Below are 25,213 nucleotides of genomic sequence, written 5' to 3' on the forward strand. Positions count from 1 at the left end.
ATAGATATATATATGATTAGAAGAATTAAAGCTACAGAATATGTAACTTTTTATTGAACTATGATCTATTATCTATTATATCTATCATATCTATTATCTACTATTATCCCTTATTGTGCCATTCCACACATGCACAAACACACACAAACATACACAAACATACATGCACACACAGATATTATGCTCACCTTACCTTCCGTTCCATCGCTGGCCTCCTGGGACTTGCAGTTCGCCAGTACAAGATGTGTATCGGGTAACCATCGTGACCGATGCCGGAACTTCCGCTGCCAGAGCGCTGACGTCAACGGCAGGAGCCACTTGCCTCTGATTGGCCAGCGTGCTGCCCTTGAGTAGCGTCTGACAGAGGAAGTTCCTCCCTCGTCACGATGGTTACCCGATACACATAGTTCGCCGCTACAGGATATACATTGTATACATTCGTATGGTAACTATGCTCCTGCATTGTTTACAGGTGTATTAGTATGTTATAATAGTTATTTTTGGTTAGTATTTGATTTTACATCTTGGTCTGCTCACTTGTTTGCACTGGCTTAGTTCTCCCTTTGTGAGACTCACATACTTTCACACCAAGGAGCAATTACTTGAACACATACTATTTACTTTCTTTTGTCTTTATGTATAAATATTTTTACCCTATGCATCACCGTACCAACCATTATTTAAATGTTTTATATATTCTATGTGTGTATAGCTTGCCATCTTATATTTACAACCAATGTGGTGGTTTGATTCAGACAACGATAATTTTATATTGTGCCCTTGGTATGCTTTTGCATCCTATGCATTCTCCTATTTTCTGTTTTTAAATGGTTTTAATGTGTATATACTTTAGAATAGACGTACGAAAAAATTATTTTTGAATTAATCATTGGAGAAGAGAGTCTCTTTTTTTCTGTTGGATCTATAGAGATAGATAATGAAAAGAAATAGATACAGATATACAGACAGAGCGACTGACAGGCATATAGACAGTGACAGACAAAGCGACATAAAGAGAAATAGACAGAAAGAACAACACAGAGTGACAGAAACATATAGACAAAATGACACATAGTGACATACAAAGTAACAGATGACAGACATATAAACAGAGGGACAGACCGAGCAATAGACAGACATACAGACTAAGCAACAGAGTGAAGGACAGACATAGAAAGTGGAAACACAGAGCAACAGACAGATATATAGACAGAGTGACAGACATAAAGACAGAGCAACAGAAACAGGCAGAGGTACAGATAAAGGGACAGACATATAATACAATTGCATCCTGTGGAGCTTATTGGACAGCTTTTCATGATGAAGTGAATAAATAAAAATGACATAGGTCGAGGCAAATTTTTATAACCAGCAAAACTAAAGCAGACAGCTGTGTGGTGGAATTATCAGGCTGGAAAGAGCAATGGTTATTGGGACCTTCCCAATTTAAAAATACCAGCCCACAGCTGTCCCAGAAGTAGTGCATGACATTAGATTCGCCTCCACTCTTTCCATTGCCTTGGCAATTGGAGTAATCGGGATAATGATGATAGTTGGGGTTGATGTTAGCTGTGTAGTTTCAGCTGACATCAAGAACTGGTGTTTAGAGATGAGCGAACCAGCCGTGGTTCGGCTCGAGCTCGGTTCGTCGAACGGAGGTCTCGTTCGAGTTCAGTTCGGCGAACGTTCGACGAACCGAACTCGAACCAATAGGATATAATGGGAGGCAATCACAAACACATAAAAACGCATTATAAATGTACACATACAGTTAATAAACATTGCCATAACACTTACCGGTCCCCGCGATCCCTCCTCCACTCTGTCTCCTGCCGCTATTCCATCCGATGATCGCTGAATCCTCCCGGTGACCAGCACTGCCAGCAGTGATGCAGGACCTATCGTGACGTCAAAATAGCCATGTGACCAGTCACGTGGCTATTATCTCATTGGCTACAGACTGGTCACATGACTATGACGCGTCATGTAGGACCTGTCATTGCACTCTCCGGTACACGGTGCACATTTGTGTATCGCCGTGTACCGGCGACATGCTCTAGCACACGGTCGACTCCCCGTTCTATTAGGAACCGGCTGACACAGCCGGTCATTAACGGAGATCACCGTTGCCATAGCAACGCAGTTAGCGGTGACGTCACCACTAACCGCGGCTCTGGGAATCACATGATCGGAGCCCTGTTGCTATGGTAACGCGTCTGTCACCGCCAGCAGCACTGATCTCTCACGGAGTGAAGGCTGCACGCTGCTTCCCATGCAGCCTTCACGGAGTGAAGGCTGCACGGGAAGCAGCGTCTTCCCTCATGTAGCAGTGATGGAGCAGAGCTGCATTTGTTGAACGAGAAAGACAGAAGACCATGGATCGTGGAGGGCTGACAGGGGGTAATAAAGATGGAGTCTCTGATGTGTCTGTGTATTTATTTCTATTAAAGTATTTTTTCTCTGTGTGGTGTGTTTTTTTTAACCCTTTATTGGGGATTCTTAATGGCCGGGTCAAACGTGCCTGACATTAAGAATCTCTGGCTTAATACTGGCTAGTAAAACAAAGCCAGTATTAACTCATGATAACCCAACAAGCCACCCGGCTCCAGGGCTGTTGGAAGAGTTGGATACAGCGCCAGATGATGGCGCTTCTATGAGAGCGCCATTTTCTGGGGCGGCTGCGGACTGCAATTCGCAGCAGAGTCGCCCAGAAACCTCGGGCTAACCTGTGCTGCGGATTCTAATCCCCAGCTGCCTAGTTGTACCCGGCTGGACACAAAAATGGGGCGAAACCCACGTCATTTGTTTTTTAATTATTTCATGAAATAAGAGAAATATTTAAAAAAAAACGGGCTTCCCTATATTTTTGGTTCCCAGCCGGGTACAAATAGGCAACTGGGGGTTGGAGGCAGCCCGTGGCTGCCTGCTGTACCTGGCTAGCATACAAAAATATGGCGAAGCCCACGTCATTTTTTTGGTGGGCAAAAAACTTCTGCATACAGTCCTGGATGGAGTATGCTGAGCCTTGTAGTTCTGCAGCTGCTGTCTGCTCTTCTCCATACAGACAGACAGCAGCTGCAGAACTACAAGGCTCAGCATACTCCATCCAGGACTGTATGCAGAAGCTTTTTGCCCCCCGAAAAAATTATGTGGGCTTCACCATATTTTTGTATGCTAGCCAGGTACAGCAGGCAGGTAGGGCTGCCCCCAACCCCCAGTTGCCTAATTGTACCCGGATGGGAACCAAAAATAAAGGGAAGCCCTTTTTTTATTATTTCATGAATTTCATGAAATAATTAGAAAACAAATGACGTAGGCTTCGCCCCATTTTCGTGTCCAGCCAGGTACAACTAGGCAGCTGGGGATTGGAATCCGCAGCACAGGTTGGCCTGAGCTTTCTGGGCCCCACTGCTGCAAATTGCAGTCTGCAGCCGCCTCAGAAAATGGCACTTTCATAGAAGCGCCATCTTCTGGAGCTGTATCCAACTCTTCCAGCACCTACCTGCTATACCTGGCTAGCATACAAAAATATGGCGAAGCTCACGTCCTTTTTTTGTAGTTTTTTGGCAAAAAAAAATAAAAAATGCTTCCCTGGATTTTCCATTGCCAGTGAAGGTAACACCAAGCAGTGGGGGTTAGCAGCCAGTAGCTGCTTGGATTACCCTTAGCTAGCAATACAAAAAATGCAGCGGGAGCCCATATAAATTTTTTTTAATTATTTATTTAAATAACTAAAAACAAAATGGGCTTCCCTGTATTTTGATTGCTGGACATCACAGTGCTGTAAAAATAAATCTTTAAAAAAAGACGTAGCGCTCCGCGGTATTTTTGATTCTCAGCGCAGATAAAGCAGACAGCTATGGGTTGCCACCCCCATCTGCCTGCCGTTACCTTGGTTGGCAATCAAAATACAGGGAAGCCCATTAATTTTTTCTATTTAAAAAATAGTTAAAAAAAATGATGTTGGGTCCCCCATTTTTGATAGCCAGCTAGCGTAAAGCAGATGGCTGTAGCCTGAAAACCACAGCTGGCAGCTTTACCGTGGTTGGGGATCCAATGTGGAGGTCCCCTCAGGCTCTTTTTTTATAATTATTTTATAAATATTAATAATTACACAAAAAAAGTAGGGTCCCCCCCAAATTGGATCACCAGCCAAGGTAAAGCAGACAGCTGTGGTCTGGTATTCTCAGGGTGGGAAGGTCCATAGTTATTGGGCCTTCACAGCCTAAAAATAGCAGGCCGCAGGCACCCCAGACGTGGCGCATCGACTAGATGCGCCAATCCTGGCGCTTCACCCCAGCTCATCCCGTGCCCTGGTGCAGTGGCAAACGGGGTAATAAATCGGGTTGATACTAGCTGTAAAGTCACCTGAGATCAAGCTCAGCAGTTTGTGATGTCATGGCGTCTATTAGATACCCAACATCATAAACTGTCAGTACTAACAAAAAAAAAATCGACAAAAGAAATTTATTTGAAAAAACAGTCCCCAAAACATTTTCTCTTTCACCAATTTATTGTAAGAAAAAAAATAAAGGGGTCCCACGACGACTCTGGACCGTCTAGAATATGGGGGGGAGACACTCAGGGAACATATCCCCCATTTTCTAGGAGTGCAGACCCTTCATGTGAGGAGTTTGGGTGCAATAAATCTGCACTCACTCTCCCCGGGTCCACAGCAGCGGAGTCCATGTCGTAATGGTTGCTACCAAAGCTGCAATGCCCTGCTCATGAGGTAAGGGCATGCCTAATCAGAACTATTCTACATTTCCAAATATTGGTATTTGCTGATATTATTGCTATTCCACCTACTATATATTGGGGATAGGATCTTGGAGATGGAATACCCCTTTAAGTCCAGTTATCCAGCTGAATGAATACTTAACAACAGAGCTCGCTATTTAGATGTGTTTTCTTGTGGCGTATAACGGACTCTCATGTTTGTTAGTCGTTCAGCAGGGAAACTATAAAAGCAAATCCCTCCATTTGGAAATGTAGTATATAGCTCTCCTGATCAATTATGTTCCTTACCTCATGAGCAGGGCATTGCAGTAGTAATAATAATAATTTATTCATTTATATAGCGTTATTAATTCCATAGCGCTGTATGTCTTTGGAGTGTGGGAGGAAACCGGAGTACCCGGAGGAAACCCACGCAAACACGGGGAGAACATACAAACTCCTTGCAGATTGTGCCCTTGGTGAGAATTGAACCCAGGACCTCAGTGCTGCAAGACTGCAGTGCTAACCACTGAGCCACCATGCCGCCCATTTAGCTTACAGATGCATAACCACCACTCACTGTGTCTGAACACAGGAAGCTGAGCTGACAGCCGCTCTGTGCATGCGGCTGCATCTATTGTGAAGGAAAGGGCCGTGGGGGGATCAACGCTGCACAGGTACCGTGGGACACCGGGGAACACCGGTGGGGTTATAGGGGGTGACCTGGCAGGGCCTGGGGAGGAGTCTTCTGTCGCATGTGTCATGGCACATGCGACAGAAATCAGAGGAGTAGGGTGAATGCGGCCGGCGCGCTGCTGTGCGCGCGGCCATCTTGGATTTCTGGGAGGGCATCAGGGGGGGCACTTTGGCGACACCGGGGGACCGGAGGGGACCGGGGAGGAGATTTATCATATTTGTTCATGCCAGATGGGAGATAAATAATTTTTTTCCGGCGCTGTCATTTACTGTAACGTGATCATCGGTACACGGTGTATACCTGTGATCACGTGAGCGGGGACCGGAAAAAACGTCCTGAATCATGATCTCCAGGGTCTCAGCTAGCCCTGAAACCTTGGAGATTTTCTGACTCTGGGGCGCGTTATTCACTTACAGTGCCTACAAGTAGTATTCAACCCCCTGCAGATTTAGCAGGTTTGAGAAGATGCAAATAAGTTAGAGCCTGCAAACTTCAAATAAGACAACAGAAAACTTATGACACATTATACAATGTGACAGTGACCCTGCAATACCATGAGAGCGAAGGCTCACTGTTTACTCCATTAGTTTAAGAGACCGGAAGAGACAGGAGTGATTTTCAAAAAAGATAAAAACAGCTTTATTTATCACAAATATTAAAATCAGTATCAAACAAAAGTGCAAATTTCTAACATACAATAAAAGCTGCAAACATGTTATGACATATAAGGAGAGGTGGAAGAAGCCTAAGCCAGTGCTGGTAATACACCAAATAAAATGCTCCCAAAGTGACCTCCTAGCAATAGGGTCAGCCCAATGGCGGACAACAAATCCCAGCAGGAGGGAGGGAGAGAGACCGGGAGGTCTATATTTACCAGCTCCCAAAGTGACCTCCTAGCAATTGGATCAGCCCAGTGGCGAGCAATAAGTCCCAGCAGGGGGGAGGGAGAGAGACCGGGAGGTCTATAATTACCAGTCAGGTGTGGCACTGGAACAGGCAGGCGGTGGACAAGGGAAACCCCCAGGACATCCGACATACGTTTCGCTATACTATGTTTGCTTACTCATGGATGATATTGTGGTATGACGGCAGGGCCCTTTTATGGGCGTATACGCGGTCACATGACCGGCGCTATGGGAGCTGGTAAATATAGACCTCCCGGTCTCTCTCCTTCCCTCCTGCTGGGATTTATTGTCCACCATTGGGCTGACCCTATTGCTAGGAGGTCACTTTGGGAGCATTTTATTTGGTGTATTACCAGCACTGGCTTAGGCTTCTTCCACCTCTCCTTATATGTCATAACATGTTTGCAGCTTTTATTGTATGTTAGAAATTTGCACTTTTGTTTGATACTGATTTTAATATTTGTGATAAATAAAGCTGTTTTTATCTTTTTTGAAAATCACTCCTGTCTCTTCCGGTCTCTTAAACTTCAAATAAGAGCAGGATTTATTAACAGATGCATAAATCTTACAAAAAAACAAGTTATGTTGCTCAGTTAAATTTTAATACATTTTCAACATAAAAGTGTGGGTCAATTATTATTCAACCCCTAGGTTTAATAATTTTTGGAATAACCCTTGTTTGCAATTACAGCTAATAATCGTCTTTTATAAGACCTGATCAGGCCGGCACAGGTCTCTGGAGTTATCTTGGCCCACTCCTCCATGCAGATCTTCTCCAAGTTATCTAGGTTCTTTGGGTGTCTCATGTGGACTTTAATCTTGAGCTCCTTCCACAAGTTTTCAATTGGGTTAAGGTCAGGAGACTGACTAGGCCACTGCAACACCTTGATTTTTTCCTCTTGAACCAGGCCTTGGTTTTCTTGGCTGTGTGCTTTGGGTCGTTGTCTTGTTGGAAGATAAAATGACGACCCATCTTAAGATCCTTGATGGAGGAGCGGAGGTTCTTGGCCAAAATCTCCAGGTAGGCCGTGCTATCCATCTTCCCATGGATGCGGACCAGATGGCCAGGCCCTTTGGCTGAGAAACAGCCCCACAGCATGATGCTGCCACCACCATGCTTGACTGTAGGGATGGTATTCTTGGGGTCGTATGCAGTGCCATCCAGTCTCCAAACGTCACGTGTGTGGTTGGCACCAAAGATCTCGATCTTGGTCTCATCAGACCAGAGAACCTTGAACCAGTCTGTCTCAGAGCCCTCCAAGTGATCATGAGCAAACTGTAGACGAGCCTTGACATGACGCTTTGAAAGTAAAGGTACCTTACGGGCTCGTCTGGAATGGAGACCATTGCGGTGGAGTACGTTACTTATGGTATTGACTGAAACCAATGTCCCCACTGCCATGAGATCTTCCCGGAGCTCCTTCCTTGTTGTCCTTGGGTTAGCCTTGACTCTTCGGACAAGCCTGGCCTCGGCACGGGTGGAAACTTTCAAAGGCTGTCCAGGCCGTGGAAGGCTAACAGTAGTTCCATAAGCCTTCCACTTCCGGATGATGCTCCCAACAGTGGAGACAGGTAGGCCCAACTCCTTGGAAAGGGTTTTGTACCCCTTGCCAGCCTTGTGACCCTCCACGATCTTGTCTCTGATGGCCTTGGAATGCTCCTTTTGTCTTTCACATGTTGACCAAGTATGAGTGCTGTTCACAAGTTTGGGGAGGGTCTTAATTAGTCAGAAAAGGCTGGAAAAAGAGATAATTAATCCAGACATGTGAAGCTCATTGTTCTTTGTGCCTGAAATACTTCTTAATACTTTAGGGGAACCAAACAGAATTCTGGTGGTTTGAGGGTGTCACGGCCAGGTGTACGGGCAGGCCCAGGAGGTGGATCCACTGGACCGAACTCCTAGATGGTAGCAAAGAGTCCGGCAGCTGGAGCACTAGAAACAGCAGAGCAGTCCTTGCACACAGGTATAGCGGAGAAGTCCCTGGGACTACGGAGTTACGGGTGGTAGTCCGGGTGACGCAGCTCAGGTTCGGAAGCCGAGATGATGTCAGGCGGGGTCCGGAACCTTGGGAGCAAGAAGACGGGTCACCGCAGGGATCCGAGGTGGTGCGGACTGTCAGGATGGCAGATGGACAGCGTTCGGGTTTCAGGATACGGCAGACTGGATGGCGAAGCAGGCACGGCTCTACAAAGAGAGATAGGTGAGTACGAGCACAGTAACACCAGGAGACCTGACTCCTAGCTCAGGGAACACGAAGATCAGGCCCCGCCCCCTTGGACAATACACCCCTTTATACCCTGTACCTGTTCAGCCTCATTTCCTGTTAATGGACGCTGGCCCTTTAAGAAAGGGTCAGTGACCGCGCGCGCGCCCTAATGCGCATGCGCGCAGCCCGGGTGCCAGAAGCCAGGAAGGGAGGCTGAGAAGAGGACGCAGGGGAGCCGGCCAGGGCCTGGGAAGCCGTCGGGCGCCGCGATCGGAGGCCAGGGGGCCTGGGAAGGACGGGGACCGAAGGCTGGTGATCGGGGAGCGTGGCAGGTGAGCCGGGGAGCGGGGCTGAGGACCCGGGGAGCGGGGCAGGAGACCCGGGGAGAGGGGCCACGGACCCGGGGAGCGTGACAGTACCCCCCCCCCACGCCCCCCTCCCCGCAACCGGGACAGGAAGGCACGGATCAGAGGAGTGCCTACGTTCTCCCTGGGCTCCCAGGACCTATCCTCAGGACCATACCCCTCCCAGTCCACCAGGAAGAACTGTCGACCTCGTACGGTCTTCATGGCCACGATATCCCTTACCGCATAGATGTCGTCATCGGCAATAGGTGGAGGAGCCGGACTGGCAGCAGCGGAGAAGGGGCCAAGGATAACCGGCTTGAGCAGGGAGACGTGGAATGAGTTGGGTATCCTCATCGTGGCCGGGAGCTGTAGCTTGTAGGAGACCTCATTGATCTTGCTGAGGACCTTAAACGGCCCGATGTAGCGAGGACCCAGCTTGTATGATGGTATCTTCAATCGGATGTACTGGGAAGCAAGCCAGACAAGATCTCCAGGAGAAAAACGCGGAGGGTCCAAACGCCTCTTGTCGGCGTGTTTCTTCATCCGCTGGGAAGCGCGTCCAAGGGACGCCTTGACAGAGTCCCAAATAGTAGCGAAGTCACGGGCTACAGTATCAGCCGCAGGGACATCCGAAGAAGGGGATATAGGCAACGGGACGGAGGGTTGAAGTCCGTAAACTACATGGAAGGGAGATTTGGAGGACGACTCACTGATGTGGTGGTTATGTGAGAATTCAGCCCAAGGTAGAAGCGTGGACCAGTCGTCGTGATGGGCGTTGACGTAGTGACGTAAGAAGGAGGTCAAGATTTGATTGACCCTCTCCACTTGGCCATTAGACTGAGGATGGTAAGCAGAAGAAAAGTCCAGAGTCACACCCAGATGTTTGCAGAGCGCCCTCCAGAAGCGGGAGGTAAACTGAGTTCCTCGGTCGGACACGATGTGGGATGGGAAACCATGCAAGCGGAAGATGTGATGTATATAGGCTTCCGCGAGTTCCTGAGCAGAGGGCAGTCCAGCCATAGGGACGAAGTGAGCCATTTTGGAGAACCGGTCCACCACGACCCATATGACTGTGTGTCCAGAGGATAATGGCAAGTCCGTAATAAAATCCATCGCTATGTGTTGCCACGGAATTGTGGGTATCGGCAGAGGCAGAAGACGGCCATAGGGCAGGTGTTTGGGCGTCTTGTTCCTGGCACAAGAGGAGCAGGCAGAGACAAAAGCAGCGACGTCCGTGCGAAGGGATGGCCACCAATAATGGCGTACAATCGCACCCCATGTTCTCTTCTGGCCTGCATGACCGGCTGTTTTCGAGGCATGACCCCAGTGTAACACCTTTTGCCTGTCAGTCTCAGAGACATAGGTCTTTCCGGGCGGTATCTGGGCCAGGGTGACAGGGGCCACCGGAATAATCTTGCTAGGAGGGATGATAGGCTGGGTAGTCTCTTCCTCCTGCTCCATGGGCATGAAAGACCTAGACAAGGCATCCGCACGTACATTCTTGTCTGCGGGTCGGAAATGGAGCTGGAAGTCGAACCTGGCGAAGAATAAGGACCACCTGGCTTGCCGTGGGTTCAGTCGCTGAGCGGACCGTAGGTATTCCAGGTTCTTGTGGTCCGTGTAGATAATCACGGGGTACACTGCTCCTTCCAGGAGGTAGCGCCATTCCTCCAGAGCCAGTTTGACCGCCAATAGTTCTCGGTCACCGATGGTGTAATTACGTTCAGGTGCAGAGAAGCTCTTGGAGAAGAAACCGCATGTAACCATCTTCCCGGAGGAGGACTTTTGCATGAGCACTGCTCCGGCTCCCGAGGAGGAGGCATCCACCTCCAAGGTGAACTGGCGGTTTAACTCCGGACGGTGGAGTACAGGAGCGGAGGCAAATGCTCGCTTCAGTGAGCAAAACGCGGCGTCGGCCGCAGGTGACCAGTCCTTTGGATTAGCCTCCTTTTTGGTCAAAGCGGAGAGAGGAGCAGTCAGGGCAGAGAAGTGAGGGATGAACTGGCGGTAGTAGTTGGCAAATCCCAGGAACCGTTGGATTGCCTTTAGTCCAGAAGGGGGAGGCCAGTTGAGTATGGAGGACACCTTCTTAGGATCCATTTGCAGTCCAGTACCCGAGATGATGTATCCCAGGAAAGGGAGAGAAGACTGCTCAAAGACACACTTCTCATATTTGGCGTATAGACGATTCTCTCTCAGTCGTTGTAGGACCAGCTGGACGTTCTCTCTGTGGGTCTGGAGGTCCGGAGAGTAGATAAGGATGTCATCCAGATAGACTACTACACAGACGTAGAGGAGGTCCCGGAAGATGTCGTTCACCAATTCTTGGAAGACTGCTGGTGCATTACATAGGCCGAAGGGCATCACGCAGTATTCATAGTGCCCATCGCGAGTATTAAACGCGGTCTTCCATTCGTCCCCAGAGCGGATACGAACTAGGTTGTAAGCACCCCGAAGATCCAGTTTGGTGAACACACGGGCTCCTCTGAGCCGGTCGAACAATTCGGGGATGAGCGGCAGAGGGTACTTGTTCTTTACGGTGATCTGATTCAGACCCCGGTAGTCGATGCATGGGCGTAGGTCACCCTCTTTCTTCTTAACGAAGAAGAAGCCCGCTCCCGCAGGAGAGGAGGATCTCCGGATGAATCCCTTAGCCAGGCTCTCTGTGATGTAGGTAGACATGGCCCTGGTTTCGGCTGGGGACAACGGATATATCCGTCCTCGAGGTGGTGTTGTTCCTGGGAGCAGGTCGATGGCACAATCGTAGGGACGGTGTGGCGGAAGTACCTCAGACTCCTTCTTGTCGAAAACGTCTGCGAAGGACCAATAGGCCGAGGGCAGTTCCGGTAGGTTCTCTGGAACCGGAGGTCGTCGGATGTGTGGTATGGACTTCAGACACTTCTCATGACAAGAAGGACCCCATCGGGTGATTTCGCCAGTACCCCAGCTGACTGAGGGTTCGTGTGTCCGCAACCAGGGAAGTCCCAGCAGGATTTGATGGGACATGTGTGGAAGGACGTAGAGAGAGATGTTCTCGGTGTGCAGGGCACCGATACGTAGTTCGACCGGTCTGGTGACCCAGGAGATGGTATCAGAGAGGGGTCTCCCATCCACAGAGGCTATCACGAGGGGTTTGTCAAGTGGAGTAACAGGCAGCTGGTACTTGTCCACCGTGGCCTGCTGAATGAAATTGCCTGCTGCCCCGGAATCGAGGTATGCCTCAGCCGTGAACCGCGTCTCTCCCGTTGACACTTGCACAGTCCACATAACCGGGTCTGAGAGAGTCCCAGCACCTAGGGTGGCCTCTCCTACCAACCCTAGGCTTTGGAGTTTCCCGGTCTCTCTGGACAGGCGCGTAGCAGGTGTGTGCCCTCTCCGCAGTAAAAGCAGAGGCCCTTGGCGAGCCGCTCTGCTCGACGCTGTTCAGACTGTCGTACTCGGTCAATCTGCATGGGCTCGTGGACGGGAATCCCAGCTGTTGATGACTGAGGTGCGGAGGGCTTCTGGGGAGGTGAGGAATGCCGTACCGGTCGTCTCTCACGAGACAGCTCTTTAGAGCGCTCCTGAAAACGAATGTCCACTCGAGTAGCCAGGGCAATCAGGGCATCTAGGGTGGAGGGCAAGTCACGACCCGCCAACTCATCTTTGATGCGACTCGAGAGTCCCTCCCAGAAGGCGGCTGTCAGGGCCTCATTATTCCACCCGAGTTCAGAAGCCAAAGTGCGGAAACGGATGGCGTATTGGCCCACCGTCAGTGTTCCTTGACGTAGGCGGAGAAGTGATGAAGCAGACGCAGAGGCGCGTCCCGGCTCGTCAAAGGTACTGCGAAAGGCCTGCAGGAACTCTCGAAGGTTCTTGGTCACGGGGTCCTCCTTCTCCCACAAGGGGTTCATCCACGCCAGTGCCTCGCCCTCTAGGTGGGACATTATAAAGGCGACCTTGGCTTGGTCGGAGGCGAATAGATGTGGCAGCTGCGTGAAATGAAGGGAACATTGGTTGATGAAGCCCCTGCAGGTCTTGGGATCTCCAGAATAACGAGGTGGTGAAGCCAACCGGAGTTGGGAAGCACCCGACGAGGCTGCCACTGGTGCGGGAGCCGTGGATTGTCCATTGGAGGACCTGGGTGCCGCAGGCGTCATTGATGCTTGTAACGTGTACAGGCGGGTGTCCACGGAGGTCATAAATTGCAGCATGCGGGTCTGGACTTCACGCTGGCGTTGGAGTTCCTCTTGCAGGGCCAATAGTGCTGCAGCGGGATCCATGGCCTGATCTTACTGTCACGGCCAGGTGTACGGGCAGGCCCAGGAGGTGGATCCACTGGACCGAACTCCTAGATGGTAGCAAAGAGTCCGGCAGCTGGAGCACTAGAAACAGCAGAGCAGTCCTTGCACACAGGTATAGCGGAGAAGTCCCTGGGACTACGGAGTTACGGGTGGTAGTCCGGGTGACGCAGCTCAGGTTCGGAAGCCGAGATGATGTCAGGCGGGGTCCGGAACCTTGGGAGCAAGAAGACGGGTCACCGCAGGGATCCGAGGTGGTGCGGACTGTCAGGATGGCAGATGGACAGCGTTCGGGTTTCAGGATACGGCAGACTGGATGGCGAAGCAGGCACGGCTCTACAAAGAGAGATAGGTGAGTACGAGCACAGTAACACCAGGAGACCTGACTCCTAGCTCAGGGAACACGAAGATCAGGCCCCGCCCCCTTGGACAATACACCCCTTTATACCCTGTACCTGTTCAGCCTCATTTCCTGTTAATGGACGCTGGCCCTTTAAGAAAGGGTCAGTGACCGCGCGCGCGCCCTAATGCGCATGCGCGCAGCCCGGGTGCCAGAAGCCAGGAAGGGAGGCTGAGAAGAGGACGCAGGGGAGCCGGCCAGGGCCTGGGAAGCCGTCGGGCGCCGCGATCGGAGGCCAGGGGGCCTGGGAAGGACGGGGACCGAAGGCTGGTGATCGGGGAGCGTGGCAGGTGAGCCGGGGAGCGGGGCTGAGGACCCGGGGAGCGGGGCAGGAGACCCGGGGAGAGGGGCCACGGACCCGGGGAGCGTGACAGAGGGGTTGAATAATAAATGACCCTCTGAATAAACTTTTCACAATTTAAAAAAAAAAAAAAAAAAAAGAAATAACATTCTTTTTTGCTGCAGTGCATTTCACACTTCCAGGCTGATCTACAGTCCAAATGTCACAATGCCAAGTTAATTCCGAATGTGTAAACCTGCTAAATCTGCAGGGGGTTAAATACTACTTGTAGGCACTGTATTTCTGCCTGCTGTTTATAAACGGCAGATCAGAATAAGGCTACATTCACACGACCGATCCATTTTTGTGGTCTGCAAAAAACAGTCCGTTTTTTTTCACGGGTGCATCCGTGTGGCATCCGTTTCCGTTCCGTAGATGGTCCGTATGTCATCTGTTTGTCATCCGTGTGCCTTCCGTTTTTTTTTGTGTACTGCAAAAAAACTGAAGGAGGGAAAATACATAAATTTACCCAGGATCCTTAGCTTCAACCTTCATGAGTCGGTCACATGTTAACTCCAGTGCCATTTTCTACTGCTTTTCACAGCGTAGAGCGCTCTGGTGATTTTCCTGTGCTTGTACACTTCATATCAGTCTTTTCTGTCATTATAATGGCAGAAAGACACATAATGTCCCACTCTCCTGCATTTTGTAATTTTGCACCCTTTGGTGCCTTTCATGTGGCACTAAGGGGTGCTTAGCTTTGTATTTAGCCAAAAAAAATGAAAAAAAAAAGACGTAGGGTTCCCCTTATTTTTGTAGCCAGCTAGGGTAAAGCAGACGGCTGCAGCCTGCAGACCACAGCTGGCAGCCTCACCTTGGCTGGTAATCCAAAACTGAGGGCACCCCACGCTGTTATTTTAAATTAAATAAATAATTAAAAAAAAAAACACGTAGGGGTCTCCCCAAAATTGGATCACCAGCCAAGGTAAAGCAGACAGCTGGGGTCTGATATTCTCAGACTAGGGAGGTCCATGGTTATTGGACTCTCCCCAGCCTAAAAATATCAGGCCGCAGCCGTCCCAGAAGTGGCGCATCCATTAGATGCGCCAATCCTGGTGCTTCGCCCCAGCTCATCCCGTGCCTTGGTGTGGTGGCAAACGGGTTATTATATGGGGTTAATACCAGATGTGTAATGTCACCTGGCATCAAGCCCTGGGGTTGGTGAGGTCAGGCGTCTATCAGATACCCGACATCACCAACCCAGTCAGTAATAAAAAAAAATAGACGACAAACACATTTTTATTTGAAAAAACACTCCCCAATACATTCCCTTTTTAACCAATTTATTAGAAAGAAAAACAAATCCTGGTCTGGTGTAATCCAAGGGGTTGCCATGACGATCCACACTGTCCCAGTCAATGAAGAGCAGGATGTTCCCCATTGGTTGGGAGAGCAGTGCAGTGACCTGAGCTAACATCAATGGGTCAGCCCAGGTCACTGCAGGGGGATGACAAGTGCTGCTGATGACATTACCTGCGCTGATCTCCTGCACTGCTGACAGCACCTGTCACTGAGTTCAATGACCGCCGCCTTCACAGCCAAGTATCGCGAGAGGCCCGTGACGTCACCGCTAGTCAGTCTCGGGTCGGAAGCGAGAGAAGGTGATGTGACAAGCGGCGGACATGGAGGACATTGACAGCGCTGAGGTCGGGACTTCATCACCGCAGGTAAGCCGAGCGGGACCATGTGTGTAGAGTGCCAGGAGGACGTCAGTGTCGTGGACTGCATGGCTGGGGACGTGTGTGTGTGTGTGTGTGTGTGTGTGAGTGTGTGTGTACATGCTGCGTGCAGGAGGGGGCGGAGTGAACTGAGCGGGGAAGTGTGGGCTTCCTGCACGTAACTAGGATAAACATCGGGTTACTAACCAAAGCACTTTGCTTGGATACCCGATGTTTATCTTGGTTACCAGCTTCTGGCAGGCTGCCAGGGATGGCTCCTGCACACTGTAGCTGTAAAAAGCCCTGATTTTTGCTGCTAGAACCGTTCTCGAACGTATCTAAAACTATCGAGCTTTAGCAAAAAGCTCGAGTTCTAGTTCGATCTTGAACAGCTACTGGTGTTAGTAATAGAGAGATGTGTATCAGACACCCCCATTCCTAGCTCAGTAAGTAAAAAAAAATAGTTTCTTTGAAAAAAAACACTCCAGGACATTGTCTCTAGTTCGCCAATGTACTTAAAAAATGCAGGTTTCCAGTGATTCTGACATAGTCCAGGTAATCTAACAGAGAGTAGTAGAGAATGGGTTTCACAGCCGCGCCAAAAGACTACTGGATTTGATTTTTCTTTGCTGGTTTGTCCTGAAGAAGGGAGCTGTGTCCTTCTGAAACGCGTAGACTTGACCTGTTATGAAATAAAAGAAACATTAATCTGAGAAGAATCCAGTAGTCTTTTGGCGCGGCTGTGAAACCCATTCTCTACTACTCTCTGTTATCTGCCTCTTGGGGACCGCTGCCGGGACTTGGTGTTACATGCTGCTATAGGTGTTGTGACTGTCACAACCCGAATTGGTGAGTAGGATTATTCTTTGCTTCACCCTATATATATTGGGGTAAGACCCTATTGCGCTTTCTTTTTCCACAGTTTTCACTTAGTCCAGGTAATCTGACATAGTCCACAAGTGGAAACTTGAAGTACTCAAAAATAGATAAATAAAAACAAGACATTGTCCCTTGTTCACCAATTTATTGGCAAGAAGTAGTCCAGAAGTAGTCCAGAGCACAGAGTGAGCAGGAACATCTGAAGAGCAGTGACATCACCACTATGCAGAGGCGCCAAGCCGGTGGGTGGCATGGTGGCTCAATGGTTAGCACTGCAGTCTTACATCACTGGAATCCTGGATTTAATCCCACTAAGGCCAACATCTTTAAAGAGTTTGTATGCTCTCCTCATGTTTGAGTTGGGATTCTCTGGTTTTCTCCCACACTGCAAAGACATACTGATAGGGAATTTATAATGTGAGCCCCATTATTATTATTTATTATTGCTAGAGGGGACATCAGTTTTCAGTCATTCCTCCTCACTCGGGCTCTGGACTACGTCAGATTCGGTGCACTGCATCGGAGTTACATTGTATATTTACTTTCTAATAAATTGGTGAACAAGGGAAAGTGTCTTGTTTTTATTTATCTCTGTGTATGTCTTTCAGTTTCCATTTGTGGACTATGTTGGATTTCTTGGACTTTGTCGAAATCCCTGGACACCATTGGACCTACATGGGTTTTTATTAAACTAAATTGGTGAACTAGGAAAAGTTGGGGAGTATTTTTTTCAAAAAGACTGTATGTGTGTTTTTCTTTTTCTTACTGGATTAGTAATGGGGGTGTCTGATAGACACATGTCTATTACTAACACCAGGGTTTGAGGCCAGCTGACACTACACAGCTGACATCAACCTCAAATACCATTACCCCGATTGCCAATAGGAAGAGTCTAGGTGAATCGCCAGATTTTGCACATCTAATAAGATGCACTACTTCTGGGCAGGCTGTGGGCTGGTATTTTTAGGCTGGGAAGTGCCCAATAACCAAGGACCTTCCCAGCCTGATAATACCAGCCCCAGTTGTCTGCTTTATCTAGGCTCCTTATCAAAGAATAGGGGATCCCCTTTCATTTTTTTCATCTTTTATCTATCTATCTATGTATCTCCATATAATTTATTGCTGTCCAAAAATGCTAGAAAAAAGCAGGTGAAAAATGTATGCAAAAATGTATCAAAAATGTTTTTGCAGCTGCATTTTTAAAGCTAAGAGATGCAGAAATGGTGTCGAAATTTCTGCATACAAAACTCAATGTGTGCACATACCCTAAAAGCGATTTTAAACAACCTGAGTTGCTGACCAAAGTTGTGCTAAAGAAGTTTTGCAATAGTAAATCATTTTGTTTTTAGCTAAGGGTTGAAATGTCAGATGATGCACTCCCTCTAGTCACTTAACAATTGCAACCACTTACAGGCTGCAGCAGTGCTGGTACATCCAATGGGGCTTCCGGACCTGATGGAGAATTTCCCAATGACCTGCGAAAACTGTGGGTTGTTCAATAAACCATCAAACCTAACAACAGCTGCTTTGGGAAAATTGTTTGTGAGGTGTCCACTTTGCATGTCCCTCAGTTACAGGTTTATGCTAGGTGCAAATTATCTCTTGGTCACTTAAACATTGTTAATCTTTTATGTTATTTGCACATCTTGATTTTATTAATGGTTTCTGTTTACAGGAAGAATGTGAACAGAAGTTAAGCATTGCAATCCCTGCATTAAATGCTGCTATTGCAGCACTGGATACCTTAAAGGCCAGTGATATTACTCTGTTGAAAACCATGCAGAACCCACCCTCTGGAGTACGCCTTACTTTGGCTGCAATTTGCATTTTAAAGGTAATTCTTTCAGTTGTTGATGTTAGCAAAAATAACAGACCTTTTTATATTAGACAAATAATCATTTGGAATCCATAAGTGTAGAGGCTGATTTTAAAGGAAATAAGTAGTAAACAGTGTGGAGACATGAGGGTCAGGTGGCACTCTTGTCCACTAGCCTGGCTGTCTTTTGAAAGACTGCATGGACCGGGACTCATCCCACTGAATGCCCATATGCCTCCCCTATGAGCAGAACACTGCACAGACAACACAGAGTGAGGTTACCACACTGCAGTAAGACTTAATTGGGTTACCAACAGACAACAGTATATAGAACATTCCCAGCAAGGAAACGAGATGGTACAAGTGACAGTCTCACCTTCCTGATGATTTGCCAGGTATTAGAACCTGTACAACTTTGGTGCATCCAGTGCAACTAGCCCAGCCAGTAGCACCCACTAAGAGGAGATAGTGGCAAGCTTAGGAAGCCAACCAAGCATAGCGAGGTATGTGGTCAGGGGACCAAATAGTTCCAATCTGGGTTCTCTAAACAAATTTGTGAATTCAGTATTGGGTAGTGTATCAGTTCTAGAATCCACCAGCTAGAACCATGGTCCCTAGGCTGAAGTCCTATAAAAGCAACAGTGATAGGAGCAGACCCCTTTTTATATCTCTTAGCTCCCATTTCAGGGCATTGTGTCCCACAGGATTGGGGCATGATAATCATGGCTGTTCCCTCATTGTTTGTTAGTTCAATTGTCCTTCATAGAGCAGACTAGTACAACACGGGAGCTGATGACATCCACTATCAGCAGGCATTCCACAAGTTAGCATCGAAAAATGGCTCTGGATAGCCCCACATGAAAGAATGGCCCATATTTCTTGACTAACCGAACAAAGGAAAAATATGTCTGGCATAATTAAAAATAGTTCACCCCCATACAACTGGCCAGATACTCCTTACTGATGCTTAGTCGTCGCAAGCAGAACCTCTCATAGAGATGTCCTAGCTCCAAATTGTCCTGAATTCAGCAGGACTGTCCCGATTTGATTCTATTCCCTGTATTTTAGAGGTGAAGAAATAATCACATTATGTTTCTATAAAATTAGAAAAAATAATAACATTTGCAAAATGTCAATTTCTTTCTAACTGCATAAATGTAATGTTCTGTGTTTTTGTGTCTGCTGAACTTGAACCAATAACTGCTACAGTTGAAACAAGCTCCAGTGATGGCACAGGGACAACCTTGTATACTTGAAGCTGCATTGCATTCTCTGACTCCACAGGCAGATTATACTGGTACATAGAAATACTGTACATTGTACTGAGCAGTGTATTTGTATGTCCCTGTGTTCTAGAGAGAGAAAAAAATATTTTTTTTTTCTTCCTATAAAATTACTAATAAAACTTAAAAAAACAATTAAATGTTAATTTTCTTTCTAAAAAAGTAATAAACATCACAAATCAGCAAATAACGTGGTCATATTTGGTGTCCCTGTAATTGTAACAGCACTCGTAACACAGCGATCAGAATATTTATGGAGGATTGGAAAATGGCATAAAAACATGGCATTATTGATTACTTTTCTCAATTAAACCCATAAAAATGTAATACAAATATAATCTAAGGCCATGTTCACATGTAGCATAAAGGCATCATTTTTTCCATTGATTTTTTTCTGTAGGTTTCGGCTTCTCACAAAGCAATAACAATCTTCTCAGATTATTGTATGTTTGCTGCATTTCTATTATAGATTATTATTTGATGTGTTTTTGGTGCAGATGTTAATCTTCATTTTTAATGACATAATATTACAGAAAAGCTTTTCTTGGTTAAGGCCCTCGGTTCCATTGCATACCAATTCTGATGGGAGAGCATTGAAAGCAATATGCTAATGACCCACTGCTACAAGCGTCAGTCGAGGGTCATGCAACTGTGATGCAATCTTGCGATCGGATCACAGCTGCAGAGAATAGGGAGGGAGCATTTTCCTTCCATCTCCTCCCCGTCCTGTCTCTTCGTACATTGCACTGCACTTGGATGGCATGCGAGTGCAGTGCAATGTTTCACACGCACCCATAGACTTGTATGGGTGCGTAGAAGCCGAGACTCGCTGCCAAATGCAGCATGCTGAGATTCATTCAGCATGCCGCTATGGCATGAGAAATCAATTGCAGAAAAAATGCAATAATCAGAGGATGTTGTCATTGTGCAGTTTGGTGATTACACCTGCCAAAAAAAAAAAAACACAGTATTTATGCAACGTGTGGACAGGTTCTTAAGAACACAAAAAGCCAGATATCATATAGTGAAGCTTACAGATACAGTTGAGAATGATGCACAAATGATGTTGCACCAGTTCTGGTTAATCAAAAGCCATGCAGCAGACACTGGAAGGTAATAGATTCACTGGCCTCCCATCCAGCCACCAGGTATCATTGACCTGGACTCTGGACCATAGTCCCATGAATAATTGTGCTCATCCTCTGTCCCAACCATCCTGGATACAACAGACCATCCTGGATTTAGATCAAAGAAAATATAAAAGTTCAAATCACCCCCCACACCTACTTTTGCCCCATTAAAAATAAAGCAAGTAAAAGATAAAATTGCAAATATTTGGCATTGTTGAATTCCTAAAAGTCCAATCTATTAAAATACAAAATTAATTAATCTGATCGATAAGTAGCATAGAGTAAAAATAAAAATTACAGAATTCAAATTTTTGGGTCACTGCAACATTGCAATAGAAGGAGATCAAAGCATTGTATCGACCCCAAAATGGTATAAGTAAAAACATCAGCTCAGGACACAAAAAATAATCCTTCTCACAGCCCTATATTCTAAAAAAAATAAAATCATTACGGATCTTGGAAAACAGTGACAAAAGCAAAAAATAGTTTTGATACAAAAATCCTAATTTTTTTACCAGTTAAATAAAAAAAAATTATTATTATACATATTATTATGCATAATCATTCAGATCTGGAGAATCAAATTGCTGGGTCATTTTTACTGAATAGTGAACATCTTAAATAAAGAGTAAAAAAAAACAACAAATGGTGTCATTAAAAAGTACAACTTGTCACATAAAAACAAGCCCTGATATAGTTATATGGATAGAAAAATAATTGGGATTGGATGCAAATTGGGATTCTGATCTGGCTTATATATCCTGAGTCATATTGCAAAGGATTGTCGAAAATCCACTTGTGACTTTTAGGATCGCTACTTCCAATAGGTGGCGCTGTGCTAGAGTTTGTCTCCTTTACTGGAGAGACAATTAGAAAAATAAAAGAATTTTGGCTCTTGGAAGAATGAGTGGAAAAAAAACCCCAAACCTTTGCTCTCCCCAGAAAATAGCCAAGTCATGAAGGGGTTAATATCCCAAGGGCATGTTATAGACTATGAAGTATGTTGTGACCATGGAAATTTTGTTTAGGCATACATTTCGTTTGCTGCTGTAGCAAAATAAAAGTAGCAATAGACTCCAGCAATTCACATGATAATAAAGCATGAGTGTATGAATGTACCACTCTTAGGTCACGTTGAATATTTGGTGAGATTTTTACCTTAGTATTTGTAACAAAAACCAGGAGTGGAATAATCAGAAGAAATGTATAATAGAAACACTGAAACCACTTCTGTATTTATCACCCACTCCTGGTTTTGATTGGATGTAAATATTTACTCTAGTGATCATGCCGGCATAGGAGCTGTGCCCGGCAGTATACTTACAGGAGCTCAGCTTAACTGACAGCTGAGCTCCTACAAAAGAAGCCAGTTCTATCACTGTTTCTGCCAGTTCAGTTCACCACATACCACCGTCAATAATTATTGACTACAGCATTTAGATGGTTGTGAAGGGGCTCCCCTGCAGGCACCCTGACAGCATGATCGTAGAGCACTGATGAATGGCATGGCAACCAGAGATCAACAATCTCCGATTCTCCAGATAGGGTGGCTTGTTGGGTCCTGCAAGAAAGAGATAATATTGACAAGTCTAGTGCATAAGTAGTGTAGTGTATTCAAACAGAAATTTAAAGTTTGAATGTTTAAGTCACATGGAGGAACTAAGCTAAAAAGTAAAAAAAAAATTCAATACATGTGTCAAAATATTAATTCAAAATAAAATAAAGAATAAAAATATCTCAAAAAATGTTTTGAAAATGAAAATAAACATTTTTATACACAAACAAAAATGATCAAAAATGTACACCTATTTACTATCACCACATCCAGAGCAATCCAAGCTATAAAACTGTCACATTATTTAACCCCTACAATGAACACGATAAAAACCACTGCCAAATACTGTTTTTTCCTAATGTAGAAAATGTTTTTTTCCAGCATCATGTCCAGGCAATAAGGTTAAAAAACAATTTTATTCCATAAAGTTAAAACCAACGCTAAGTTGGGTGGACATCCATGAAGTATAAAACAATGTGTTACACGTTTCGAACCTAAAAGAGGTTCTTAGTCTTAGACATATGATACTAAATTTATAGAAGTTAAATACACAAATAGGTAAATGGACACTCCCCCAAACGCATGTCAGGTCGACATATCCGTTCTGACCAGACAACACAGCTGACAATCAATCATGGAAGTAATACACCAAAATAAAAAAAATTAATTATACATAGCAATAAGAAAAAATACCTTAATATATCATTATTATATACACATGACATCAGTTCTGATGTTCAAACCCTTAGGTGTACAGGAGTCATAAATCATAATCCATTTGGCTTCCTTGTCTCGTAACGTCCACAGCCAATCACCTCCTCTCCTTGGCTGAGGAATCTGCTCCACTGCACTAACACTGAGTAAACTGACATTGCTGGCATGTTCATGCAAGAAATGATGTGATGCATCTGACAGACCTCTTCAGGTAGGATTTAGAACATCATATATATGTTCCCCAATGCATTTTCTAAGACTACAACTAGTACAGCCAATATATTGCTTATTGCTATTGACAGTATAATTGCTATACTAGTCGCAGTCTTAGAAAACGCATTGGGGAACATATATACGATGTTCTAAATCTTACCTCAAGAAGTCTGTCAGGTGCATCACATCATTTCTTGCATGAACATGCCAGCAATGTCAGTTCACTCTGTGTTAATGCAATGGAGCAGTATCATATGTCTAAGACTAAGAACCTCTTTTAGATTCAAAAGATGTAAAACGTTGTTTTATACTTCATGGATGTCCATCCAACTTACCATTAGTTTTAACTTTATGGAATAAAATTTGAATAAAATTGTTTTTTAACCTTATTGCTTTGATGTGATGCTAGAAACAACCATTTTCTGTTGCTGAACTTTGCCTCTTTTAAAACGGAGATGACATCCTTCCACCGTCCCCCAGAGAAAAGACCCAGGTGATGCATTGACCGGGTGAGCTGAAAATACTCCTTTGTATAATTACTGTTTTTTCACAATACCTACACACAAAAATTGGATCAATACACAATCTTAATCTTATGTACTAGAAAGAAAAACTATATAACTTAAAACTTCATCCCATCCCTCAAAAAGAAACCCTCATTCGTAGTATAGCTCTTCAAATACGGTGAAATATAAGACATATATACACCGTGTATATATATATATATATATATATATATATATAGGTACTGCTTGAAAAAAGTCACTTGTGACTGAAACGTCATGCTGTATCATATGGGCCATTAAATAGGCTTTTCCATTCAAGATTGAAGTTGTGTGCTGCTTTCATTTTTTTTTTGCTGCTCATTGAAATCGAGTGAGACTGATTGGAAGGACTTTGCACCACAACAGGTTAAGTGCTGCTCCTATTTTTTGCATTATATTTATATATATATACCGTATATGAATATATATATATATATATATATATTTATTTTTTTTTGTAAGTAAAAGGAGTAAAATGTAAAAAAGCTTAGATAGATAAGTCATTGTTGCAATGTTAATGATACAAAAAATAAAGTATAAAAAAAATAAAAACAATTCTTCAACTGTTGTTTATGTGTTCATCACAAATATCAGAATAAGTCTCAATTCACATTTATCCTGTGCTGCACTGAGTTCTTACATTGCCGGTTACCATCTAAGTCTCTGAAGAAAAAGAAAAACAGATTCAAATGAAACCCTTGATGGGAACATACAGTAAAAGCCAAGTAGTATCAATTTGGGCTTTGTCTGGCCTTCTATCAGCAGTGTCCTGTCATTTTTGGCAAGCACAAAAGCATAGTTGCATTATAACACCTCTAAATAGATGGGCACTCTTGGAATAAAGGCCAGAAAGCAAGCAAAGTGATTCTGAATCATTATTGTCAATAGCTCTGAAATGGCTTCTAACTAAATCATGTTTTTAGCAGATTTAAATTGAAACTCTAATGTAATTGTTCAGTGTAAAGCACGGAATGAACTTGAGACTCACTCTGGGTATCTTCAAATGCTGAATTTCACTCAAAAAACACAGACCATGGGAGACAACCAAAATTTGATCCACCTCACCTCCACCTGACATCCAAATGCTGAGCACAGAAACCAGTCCTGCCACGGCCGTTCAAATATCCAAATAAAAAATATATATTCCGGCTCCAAGCAATGGATACATTTTTATTTTCTTTAGAAGTGCAATACAGACATAAGAGCAGTGATACAAGCAATATTAACTAGTTTCTGGCTAAACACCCTAAATCATGATGAATCGTGGTTTTCCCACCTACAAAGAATGGAGAGGTCTGTAATTTTTATTGTAGGTACACTCCAATTGTGATAGTTGCATGAAATAAGGTACAATAGAGAAACAGAACTTAATATTTGGTACCGAAACTTGTGTTTGCAATTACAGAGGTCAGGCATTTTTTGTAGTTCTTGTCCAAGTTTGCACACCCTGTAGCAGGGATTTTGGCCCACTCCTCCATACAGATCTTCTCAAGATCTTTCATGTTTCGGGAATGTCACTGGGTAA

The 25,213-nt window shown here is 45.4% G+C and overlaps 1 protein-coding gene across 1 annotated transcript in view; it reads left to right on the forward strand.

Annotated features, from left to right (window-relative positions):
• The window catches only part of LOC142302376 (dynein axonemal heavy chain 3-like), a 2,626,214-nt gene that overhangs the window by 2,058,389 nt on the left and 542,612 nt on the right, over positions 1-25,213 (forward strand). Inside the window, exon 55 of the mRNA XM_075343433.1 lies at positions 18,108-18,266. Within this exon, the coding sequence (XP_075199548.1) occupies positions 18,108-18,266 (159 nt within the window). The remainder of the gene's footprint in view (positions 1-18,107; positions 18,267-25,213) is intronic.

This window comes from Anomaloglossus baeobatrachus, chromosome 4 (assembly GCF_048569485.1).
Source record: "Anomaloglossus baeobatrachus isolate aAnoBae1 chromosome 4, aAnoBae1.hap1, whole genome shotgun sequence".
Classification (NCBI taxonomy): domain Eukaryota; kingdom Metazoa; phylum Chordata; class Amphibia; order Anura; family Aromobatidae; genus Anomaloglossus; species Anomaloglossus baeobatrachus.